Raw genomic sequence first — 11,551 nt, forward strand, 5'->3', positions numbered from 1 at the left:
CGTTAGTTCATATGGCAGATCATATGGGTGGGGCATTGTGTTGCACCGGCCTTGTTGGGATCTTTGCATATTTTGTAAAGACCCCCCATGGTGACACAGCCACTTGGTGTATGGTGGCCTGGAGGTGCAGCAGAGGGTAGATATATTTACCTGAGGCTGTGCTTGTGGCACTTCTACCGTTTATCTTTAGCTCAAGACACTTCATCCGCCAGGAGCATCACTCATGAACATGCACTAAAGTAAATCACTGATGTCTGAGGAGGATCCTGCAAGCCCTCCATAGGAGCCTCCACATATATTGTCAGTCAATGAGCAAGACAATGCCTTATTCCCCCAGCCATCAATAACAATAGCTGAGGAAGTGACAAAACTTTAAAAAGGTATCTCCGCCATTTGTCAAGTTGAGGGAAAATGCATAATGCAAAGGAGTCCCTTCTATGTATTTTAAGAGAAAAGGATCGATAAAGAATAGAAGAACAGATTAGAAATGAGGAACGGATTGAAACAAGGTAAGTTTAGAATGGCAGACCCACTTTAACAGCTATAATTGATAAATGTATCACCTCCTGGATTTTGCGCCCTTCCATGTCACAGGTGCCTCATTCCAGGGCCCTATTTAGCCTTGTACTGCAGAGCAAAAACCAGCTTGAGAACTGAGCGGGGACCCACCGAAGGGCAGGCTATTTCAGCTGCTGCCCGTTCTCAGTATTCTCTTGCGCCCCATTTTTTTGCTCTCCACAAATTTAAAGGGTAATCCAGACATGGACCCCTTGCTCACGGTGACTAGTAAGATATCACCTATGCCTCACTGAAGATGCCTAACAAGGCTGAAACAATCGTCTGGGGTTGCTGTATCTTTCGTGCAGAGGGAACTTGCTGGCATTTCGGATCTGGACTGCCCGTATGGGTGGGACCAGTCTGATATGTTTCAGAGATGTTCTCTCTGTAATGGCACAAGATGAGCAAAAACCAGCTTGAGAACTGAGCGGGGACCCACCGAAGGGCAGGCTATTTCAGCTTTTGCCCGTTCTCAGTATTCTCTTGCGACCCATTTTTTGCTCTCCACAAGTTTAGAGGGTAATCCAGACGTGGACCCCTTGCTCACGGTGCCTAGGGAGATATCAGCTATGCCTCACTGATGATGCCTAACAAGGCTGAAACAATCGCCTGGGGTTGTTGTGTCTCTCGTGCAGAGGGAACTTGCTGGCATTTTGGATCTGGACTGCCCGTATGGGTGGGACCAGTCTGATATGTTTCAGAGATGTTCTCTCTGTAATGGCACAAGATGAGCAAAAACCAGCTTGAGAACTGAGCAGGGACCCACCGAAGGGCAGGCTATTTCAGCTGCTGCCCGTTCTCAGTATTCTCTTGCACCCCATTTTTTTGCTCTTGTACTGCAGAGAGCCCCAGATGGAATCTTTTCCCCAAGTAAGTGGGTTCATCTCATAAAAGCAGACATTAGGCTGTTAGAGAAGGATCTGCCAAAGATGGGGTACAAATTGTGGCAGGCTTATGCAACATATGATCATGTAATGTAACGAAACCCCCATTGTTTTTTGCTTGAATTAGGTGTTTTTGAAAAAACTAATAAAATCTGTGAGCTTTGAAGTTGCTGTTTAGTGGAAGAGTGAGTGCGCTGGATCTTGTGTATTGTATAAATTGGCCCCAGCAGCACCCAATTTATGCATGTTAAGGTGGGTGCAGCCACCTGGTTTCATATATATATATACACACAGACATAGCAACATACCGTTTAGAAAGCTGTATTAATTTTTCAAATTCTGATGTGTTTTCTGAAACTGCAACAAGTGCAAAGAGGCCAATCTGAAAACCATAATATAAATGTTATCAATCTCTAAAGTGTATGCCAGCAGCATCACAAAATCATTCATTAAACCCAACACACAGTAAACATAACACATAAAAAGATTTTATTTTTTTTTAAAAGCACAGATGACCCAATAAGTGATTTTGGTTTTATTACATTAATATAAGGCAATAAAAATAACAACACATTCAAACCAAATTAAACAAAATGCTGTACACTACTCCATATACTGTAAAGCGGTCTATTCAATCACGCCATTGTTAACAAAATGGAACAATGTTGTAATAAAAGGCCAGCAAGCCATAATCCTTCAAAACAATTGGTTCTAAATGACACTTATATCCTTAGTACAACATCCAGAGAGAAGTTCTGCTATAGTATGGGAATGAAACTGGTAGAATTTAAAAGGACAGTACAATCATAAATACTTGGTCAATGGACATGATAAAATACTAGCAGGGCTACTGATTAAAGTGAAAATTGTCAGGAATTCAAGTAAATTTCAAATTTTATGTCAAAATAGTCAAATTGGATATATTTTCAAAATCAACTGTGTTTTTAGTTTTACTATTTTGGCTCAAAATATGGATCTGATTTTTTTTTCTAATGGCCAGGGTGTTTACTATTGGGTGATTTCAGAGAAGACATGTTTTATGTTAAAACACCATCTTACAACCAAAATCTCACATGCTTTCTTGATCCAAGGTATTACTTTTATAGCTACTGCCCTCCTTTGCGGGAGAAAGGGTTCAAAGTCAGAGACATTAAAACAAGTAACTGTCAAACAGGTGAGGAATATACCAGATGAAAAGATTACGGTTTGGTTTAAGAACCCGTAAACTTTAATCTACATTCTTTATCCATAGGCCTGCACAATCCAAATTAGCTGGTGTCAAGAAGTTTATTTTTCTTTTAAAGGGACATCTTACCCTTGCATCTACAGAGCACTTTAGAATATTATCTGACGATCACAGTTGTTCTACCATGTAGGCTGAGTCCCAAAATTACCCACCTTCTTTGCATCTTCCAAAACTCTATCAATGTCCTGTAAATATATCCAAAACAAGAAAAAAAAAAAATGATCTTTTCGGCTACTTGTCAAATAAGCATGTGGATAAATAAACGTTTACTCATAATGACCTAAAGGATCAATGAAAAGCTTACGGCACTCATGGCTTAACTTAGCTACTCTAGTGTCAGCTTGCAAAAAAACTGCAGTTCGATGCATGAATCCAAGCCATCCAACACAGATTAAATGTTTAAAAAAGGAAATTGTAAATACAAAATTTTGCGCTAGTCTTAAAGGAAAACTGTTATGTATGCTGTCTTGGCACAATCCGAAAGGTAGCTAAAAATCAGATATAAGCTGTGCTATTTTTAAATTCCGGATTTATATTTTTTAGTTTACATTGCATGTCTGGCTGTCCAGTATTCGTCTTAGCATGCCATGTGAGGTAACATATCCCCATAGTGATAAGATTTTGAGTCCAGAGAGTATGCGAGTCTGTGTGGCACTTTGGAACACGTCTGGGGGCTTGCATACCATTGCTGGGATGAATTAATATGGCCATAAGAAAGTGAGTAATCTCTGTCTTTGCCATACCTCCAGTATAAACCAGGCAATCAATGTTAAATTGCTCAAAAATGGTTTACCAGTGAAGAGCAGAACAGTGCCAAGTAACACCAGGCTCTATAACCAATTAAATGAGATGGAATGCTTATAGTGTCCCCTTAATACACTCCATACTGCACTATATCGTGATATATGTTTATTCTGCACTACTGAAGAAGTGAGGTAATTAATATGTGAACTGGCAGATTCTGCTTTAAATTCTATTTTGTCAGTTTTACAAAACTGTGAAACATACGGCTGCCGTGACAAGGTCCTGACACCATAACTACTTCAATAAACTGAATTGGTTATTGTGATAGATTATCTCTCTAATACTAAGCATAGCTTGACAAGCACACTTTAAAGGGACAGCATAGTCACCCTGCACACACATGCTACTTGTACCGGCCAATCTCACTGTAAGAGTCAGACATAAATCCAATTGGGAAAAATGTTAACGTTATTTACTAAAGTGATCCTTCAAAGTGAATTTCAAATGTAAGGCCAAAGCAGGCGAACTGGAAGAATACGTATCTGACTAAGAGATTTTTTCCAATTCGACAATTTTTACCTTAAATTTGAAATTTACTTGGAATTCTCACTTTGATTATTAACCATGCTCGTGAATGGCTTTAGCTGGAAAATTCCTTCTTTAAAGATTTACACCAACCATCAAAACAACTACAGCCCACTGTAGTGGTTGTGATGGTAGGTGTACCTTTGCACAGATCCCTGGTAATAGTTTGCCCTCTTACCTGGTCCTGCCATGTGCCAGGTCTCCGATGTAGGCAGGTTTTCCGACATCTGGGTTCTGCAGAGCTGCAGAAACCAGATGTTGATTCAGCCGATCTCAGTCAACAAATGAATGAGTCTGCAAAGAATTTGTGCAGAACGGACATTAGCCAGACCAGGATGCTTGATATTGACAATGCCGGAGGTCGAGTTACACCTGTGGCATTCAAGGAGTTAAACTTGGTATGTGCAGAGTTTCACAGCAAATCGCTGAGCATACCGATTCCATGCACCATCACCACTTTAAATCACTGAGGTGGTCATGGTACTTGGAGTAACTCTTTAACTGTAACATGAGCTTGGTGTTGATCCGTTTTATATAATAAATACAATACATTACAAAACTATACACACTAATCGAACACTACCCAATGTTAAAGCATTCTACACTTCTCTGCTACAATAAATAACTTCTTGGACCAGCTGGGTGCATAGTGGATGAATCTGAGATACCTGCTCCAACCAAAGGGAACTCAGGGACCTAATGCTGAGTCTAATGGCATGAAGGCTGCTGATATCCTAGTCCTGCCTGCAATCTTACATGGCTGAATTCTGTTTATATATTAAAGGATCACTATAGTGTCAGGAAAACAAACCCGTTTTCCTGACACTATGTCATCCTTGGGGAACCCTCAACCTCAGTGTCCCCCTCCCTTGGCGACGTCAGCTCCCGAGTGGAGCGGAATGCGCATGCGCGGCAAGAGCCGCACGCCCATTCTAACAGTCCATAGGAAAGCATTTCTCAATGCTTTCCTATGGACGTTCTGCATGCTGGATGTGAATTTCTGAATTTCACATCCAGCATTGCAGAAGCGCCTCTAGCGGCTGTCAGGAAGACAGCCACTAGAGGTTGGATTAACCCTGCTATGTTTACATGTGAAGGGTTAAAACCTGAGGGTCCTGGCACCCAGACCACTTCATTGAGCTGAAGTGGTCTGGGTGACTGTAGTGTCCCTTTAACTAATGTGACCCACTCTTACATGGCTGAATTCTGTTTATATATTAATTAATGTGACCCACTCTTACATGGCTGAATTCTGTTTATATATTAATTAATGTGATCACTCTTACATGGCTGAATTCTGTTTATATATTAATTAATGTGACCACTCTTACATGGCTGAATTATGTTGATATATTAATTAATGTAACACACTCTTACATGGCTGAATTCTGTTGATATATTAATTAATGTGACCCACTCTTACATGGCTGAATTCTGTTTATATATTAATTAATGTGACCACTCTTACATGGCTGAATTCTGTTTATATATTAATTAATGTGACCCCTCTTACATGGCTGAATTCTGTTTTTATAATAATTAACGTGACCCACTCTTACATGGCTGAATTCTGTTTATATATTAATTAATGTGACCCACTCTTACATGGCTGAATTCTGTTTATATATTAATGTGACCCACTCTTACATGGCTGAATTCTGTTTATATATTAATGTGACCCACTCTTACATGGCTGAATTCTGTTTATATATTAATGTGACCGTCTCTTACATGGCTGAATTCTGTGGCAGACAGATGACAGTGACAGTCTACCAGTCCCCTGTCCATGCTGGAAGCCGTCCTGTTGCAGAGAGGGATCCCAGGTGACAGCGCACTCTCCAGCAGGCAGAGAATGGCAGGGAGAGCCACTAGGAATGAATGTGTCCGGAACTAATGTTGGCGGTCAGTGTTTCCGCCCGAGCCGTGTTTGGCGCTGTGTTAGCTTCCGGGGGAGAGTGTTCGAATTTCAAAAATGGCGGCAAATGTGAAACGCAGCCCGCGGCTTTCGGCTTTGCGGGGGTCCGGCGGTGCGGTGCAGGATGGCAGTGCGGAATATCCTGCCGGAGCGGACAATGCCCGGAGAGTCACGCGGTCAGGGGGAGCTGTCCCTGCCAGGACCTCCCTGCCCCGAGCGGGGGAAACCGAGACAAGCGGCCAGGGCCAGGCAACAACCGGCGCAGCAACCGACCCTAGCCGTGACAGTGGGGCCAGGACCCGAGCAGCATCCAGGACCCCCAGTGGGAGTGAAGCCAGGACCCCAGCAGCATCCAGGACCCCAGCAGCATCCAGGACCCCCAGTGGGAGTGAAGCCAGGACCCCAGCAGTATCCAGGACCCCCAGTGGGAGTGAAGCCAGGACCCCAGCAGCACCTGGGGCCCCCAGTGAAGTGAGGGTTCCTGTAATATTGGGGCCCACCTTTCATAAAAGAGCCACAGACCCTGCAGCACTCAGGGCCCCAGAAGCACCCAGGACCCCCAGTGAAGAGAGGGCACCTGTAATACCGATGCCCACCTTTGATAAAAGAGACCCTGCAGCACCCAGGCCCCCCTATGAAAGGAAGACCTCTGGTGAGATCACAGTTGGACTCTTCCCTGATAAAAGAAACAGTGTCCATGTAGCCACAGGGGCTTTGGACATGGCAGCACCCACCAGTGGAAGCGGAGACCAAACCTGTATATCAACAGGACCCTCTCATTGTGGCGCCAGGGCTTCTGTAGCATCTGGATTATCTAAGGAAAGCGGAGTCAGCGCCCCTGTACCAACTGGACCCTATAGTGAGAGCGGCGACAGAAGCCCTGTAGAAGCGGGTACCTCTGGTGATGGCGGGGGCAAGGTCCCTGTGGCAGCGGGTACCTCCCTTGTAGAATATGTTAAGGATTACAGAGTTTGCTGCTTTAATAAAAAAATAGTTCAGGATGTGTTGGAAATGTGCACAGAGTTCAGCAAAGAGGTTGTGGAGAGCCAGCAATACCTTGGCCAAGAGAGGAGAGAGCAGGAGCTAAAGAACTGTGTTTGGGTAAGAAGAATGAAGAAGGTTAAAGTGGTACTGCCACTTCTGTACACCTTAAGCAGTTTCAATTCTGTGACATAGGTAAATATTATTGAAGGATTATGGTGAGTACCACGTCCAGAATAAAGGATGACTTCAAGCACCATAAAACACTACAGCGCGCTGATACTGTTTTAGAACTATTTGATAACTTACCTGGGGACTGTTGACTTGGGCAGTTCTGTACAAAAATTATGTCTGTCAGCACAAACAGATGACAGATTGTGACAGATATAATCACCTTTAATTGCAGGCAGCACACCTGCAATGTGAAGCCCTATCTCCCCCTTCACTTTACATGAAAATCAGCCCTCCCTCCATTCTTCTTCACATTCTATTGTTACATTTAGCCCCATTCTCTTCCACTTTATTTGCATTTGTTTACTGAGCCCTCTTTATGTGCCCCTTCCTTTCTGTGTAACCCTCCCCACAGTTGACAGGGGAGGCTGGAACTGATCTGGGAGAACTTGAACCGGCGTTGGATTCAAGGTATGTTATCTATTTTCAGCTCGGTGGACCAAGTTACAAATGTCCACTAGGGCATTATAGAAAAAGTAAAGGTTTGAGAACCTTTTTAACATCAAAAAAAAATTGGGCAGGTCGAGTTTTGTTATAACCAAGATGTAAATATGCAAAAGACGGTCAAGTGCTCCTCGTTCAATAATTCACCATTATACCAGGTAATGTTTCAACTATCTCTTAAGGCAAGGAATGCTGGTCAGTCTCTTGTATATTTGGATATTTCTGTCGATTGGTGGGCCTGTGGTATATGCACCCTTGTAGCTCTATTGTATAATTGGGTGCTTCCTCATGTTTCTTTACATTTAAAAAAAAAAAAAAAAACTAACTTTAAACTTAAGTGCTCACTGGCTTTCCAGCTATCATGGATTGCATTATTGCTTTTATCAGATTGCTGTAATTGTTTTGGTGCTTGGAGTGTTCCTTTTTATTTTTTCATAAAACATCTCAGTAGACCTAGTAGATTGCTGTAATTTCACTGAGGCATCACATAAATGGTAATCTGGAGTTCCTATATGTGAGCAATTGTATGCCAAAGTCTGTAAATTCTAAGATTTTGGAGTTTACTGTTGATGAAAGCTTTAGCATTGAGCTCTGAGATTTATAGTTGTCAGGGAAGGCAATGTGAGTGCTGTGGTTAGCTCTCACTGTGATTACTCACGAAGTACATTGTTGGGGTAGATAGCAAGGCAAAGGTTAGTTTTAGAAATAGAATCATCAAGAAATATACCGGGTAAGTATGATGTATAGTATCTGCTCTGCCAACTCAGGGTGACATTATGGCTCCACCATGAAGTCTTCCTTATTGGTTATAGTGATAATTTAAAACGTATTACTTCTCTATTAACAAACCAAGGGATACTATAGTGTCCCTTTTGAGTGCATCTTTAGATGAAAATGGGCAGAATGTTCAGACACCCTTGTTCTGAATTTTTTAAAAATGTAAAATTTATTTTGATCATATCTTGTATTCCTTTTCTTTTAGGATTTCCAAACATTGTTTCAGGAGAATGTAAGCATTAATGGACAGTCGTGGTACGAGGCTGCAGAAACTCAGGATGGCAAGTAGTGTGTTCATGTTGACTATAACTATTCTCAGGTACATAACATGCACTAGTGTACTTTCCTACGTGAATGACGCAGTGCATGTTATTGGTTGAGCATTATGGGTGATGTAGTTCACAAACATGCAGTGTAACAACAGTATTAACTGCCAGGTAGTACTCACTCCTGGATTAGAATAGATTTAAATTGTCATTTTATTAATGATCCTAATTTCTGTTTACACAGAACCTGACCTTAAACTCTTAGAAGATAAACTGGATGACTTAATTGTAGAGACTACAAGAAAGAGGAAAAAACATCCTAGAAAAATTCTTGCTCATGTAATCAAAGTATTAAAGACTGAAAGAGAGATATTGGTAAGTATTTTGACTGTTAAACCTTAAAATTAACTGTAGCTAAATTCTCTCCCCAAACCAAATAGATTCAGATATTGAATGTCTGTCTAAAGCCCCTAGTGGCAGTGTGAAGATATTGCAGAAGTAGAAATTTTGCTCTCTTGCATCTACTGAGGTCTGTACGAACAAAGCAAAAACAATTTGGTATCTTTCAGTTCGCTGTCCTTTTTCTGAGTTACTTGTATTATACACAACAGGCACTGCTCACGTTTAAAAGACCCTTGGAGGGGGTGGGAAAAGTGTTTTTTCTGTAAATTACATGTTTATATGTGTTTGGTCTTTATTTACACTTCACTTCACTTATTAAAAATGTTTTGCATTTTATTTAACTTTTTTCTATTTAAGGGGCAATACAAACCTGTTGTAACTCCAGAAGAGTTTAAACTTGATTCAGGGCTTGGTAAGTGAAACCTGCACTATATATAGTTATTAATATCTGACCATATTTAAAGGTGTAGATTTGAATTGGTTTCTTGAATTTTTTTTTTAATTTCTTCTTTCTTTGCACTGTGCTATAAATTGTGTTAGAGCTTTATAGTTAAATGCACTTTGTGTGGTATAAGGTCTATTTTGATTTATGGAATAAAAAGCACTGCGATATAAAAACCTGTGTATATATAGGACACACCTATTGTACAGTTATCTACTTTCTGTTGTACATCTACAACTCTTGCAGATCTTCAATGGACTGCCTAATGACATGTACTATGGACATTGGATACTGTACGTTAGGAGGGAGAGTCAGGAGTCTTGTCATGTGTTTTATTTTTTTTGTTATTGTGCTTTCATCAATTAATTACTTTGCATTTATTGTGTATTTTATATATATATATATATATATATATATATATATATATATATATTTTATTATTATTTTTTTTTTTAAATTACCCTCTGGAAAGTTTCACATTTGTATAGATTTATTGTTTGTAAATGAACCATTGTCTTAAAGTGGAGGGAGTGCTTTCTCTAAGGAGATTAAAAAGCAGACAACATTCAATCTCAATTATTTATTTCAGTATCGCGCATGGGAGAACTTACAGCAACCACGTCCACTGTGTCTAAACAGATTAGTGACACAATGAAGGTAAAATACCATTAAATCAATTTTTGTGTACTGTACATTATGTTTCGTTTTGATTAGGTTACTAGAAAGCTATTCCTGGAAACATTTATTTATTTTTAAATTTGGGGGGCATCCATGCACAACCCTCTTTGTGCTAACATCGAATGGTTAACTCTAGCTTCCCCTTTGAGTCGATAAGTACATGGATGGTAAGAAAAATGTAACGCCATTTCGATCAGTCTTTGACTTGCAGGTGTTTTGCTGGTAGCAGTTCATTCCATGCTATGCTCAGACAAGGAGCAGTGCTTTGCACGCATGTACTCCCAACACCACTACTGCAAGTAAAGTGCGCTGACTTCCACCGTATGAGCAAGAAGTGTGCTTCCTGATAGAGAGAGAGATAAATATATATATATATATATATATTTTTTTTTTTCTCAGCTTAACTACGTTATGTTCAGTATCCCTTTTCTAAAATATTTTTTCTCTCTCCTCTTTCTAGGCCCTTCCAGCTCAAATTGAGAAGGCAAAAGGCTTTTCAGAGGTGCTTAGTATACAGCCTACCTTGGTGAGCTCTCGAATGCGCAAAGAAATCTTCAACTGCCAAGTCAAACTGGACGATCTGATAAGGAGCCCTGCAAAGCCTGTAAAACGCTATCCCACTGAATCTCCATCCCAGTCAAAAACCACACCTGTTCTAAAAAGAAAAAGGCCACTAACCCCTCAACAAAATCTGTACCCAACGCGATCAAAAAGGAAAATTAATCTCGACTCTTGAGAACCTGCATGTGTGAAACTGTTACAGTAATAGGTTTGCCTGGCATGTTTTAATACCAGCATGTTCCGTCTTAACCTTGTGTAATTTATCTACAAAGTCATTCAGTACTTATTCTTTGTAAGCGTTTCACAAAAGTGCAAGGAGAGATGGTCAACGTGCAATAATACGCTTCAGTGAATGTCTATAATCAGAAAATAAAAACTCTTCAGGTTTGTGGTGACAATGGGGCGTTGCTGACATTTCTATACTATCTGAAATCTGACCGGTTAGCGTGTGTAATATTGGAGGAAGCCTTTGTTGATTTAGTTAGAACTGTTAACCCAATCACGGAGTTTATATGTCGGTCTTTGTATCATCAATTGTATGTGTATTGTTGTAGTAGCAGCAAAAATATGATCATCTATAATTGTGAAGTCTAATTTGATGGCCTGTACATGGTTTTAAAACTGTTTAGGTTGGGCCTGTCAGATGAGAAAGCTTCACCCTATTACAGGTTAAAAGGCTGTTAGATCTAAGGTAACCTTGTTATTGCTGGAAAGTCCGGTTTGATGAAAGAAAAGGGTACTTGTTGCCCAAGCTGCCAAGTAGTTTGGAAAATAAATATGCTTGGGTAAAATCAAGCAAACTTGTAGAACAAGAATTGTTTTATATATGTTGCTGAT

The 11,551-nt window shown here is 40.5% G+C and overlaps 2 protein-coding genes across 3 annotated transcripts in view; one reads left to right on the top strand and one right to left on the bottom strand.

The window, feature by feature from the left end:
• The window catches only part of LOC134585951 (putative deoxyribonuclease tatdn3-B), a 29,192-nt gene extending 23,320 nt beyond the window's left edge, over positions 1-5,872 (bottom strand). For both annotated transcript variants that reach the window (XM_063441440.1, XM_063441439.1), the window contains exons 1-3: positions 5,749-5,872; positions 2,841-2,873; positions 1,751-1,824 (exon numbers count right to left, since the gene is read on the bottom strand). In XM_063441440.1, coding sequence (XP_063297510.1) covers positions 1,751-1,824; positions 2,841-2,873; positions 5,749-5,805 — 164 coding nt within the window. In that variant the 5' untranslated portion in view covers positions 5,806-5,872. The remainder of the gene's footprint in view (positions 1-1,750; positions 1,825-2,840; positions 2,874-5,748) is intronic.
• A 422-nt stretch (positions 5,873-6,294) lies between these two features.
• On the top strand, positions 6,295-11,175 carry NSL1 (NSL1 component of MIS12 kinetochore complex). Its single transcript, XM_063441441.1, has 6 exons — positions 6,295-7,033; positions 8,571-8,646; positions 8,876-9,006; positions 9,391-9,445; positions 10,065-10,132; positions 10,614-11,175. Exons 1-6 carry the CDS (start codon positions 6,521-6,523, stop codon positions 10,887-10,889), a joined length of 1,119 nt encoding a protein of 372 aa, XP_063297511.1. The 5' UTR covers positions 6,295-6,520; the 3' UTR covers positions 10,890-11,175.
• Positions 11,176-11,551: the final 376 nt, after the last annotated feature.

This window comes from Pelobates fuscus, chromosome 2 (assembly GCF_036172605.1).
Source record: "Pelobates fuscus isolate aPelFus1 chromosome 2, aPelFus1.pri, whole genome shotgun sequence".
Classification (NCBI taxonomy): domain Eukaryota; kingdom Metazoa; phylum Chordata; class Amphibia; order Anura; family Pelobatidae; genus Pelobates; species Pelobates fuscus.

Bases quoted from the DNA above. Each gene is read 5' to 3' on its own strand.
- NSL1 (XM_063441441.1), top strand. From the start codon at position 6,521: ATGCCCACCTTTGATAAAAGAGACCCTGCAGCACCCAGGCCCCCCTAT. The intron at 7,034-8,570 runs GTAAGAAGAATG...CTTTTCTTTTAG, and splicing joins AGCTAAAGAACTGTGTTTGG to GATTTCCAAACATTGTTTCA. The intron at 8,647-8,875 runs GCAAGTAGTGTG...CTGTTTACACAG, and splicing joins GGCTGCAGAAACTCAGGATG to AACCTGACCTTAAACTCTTA.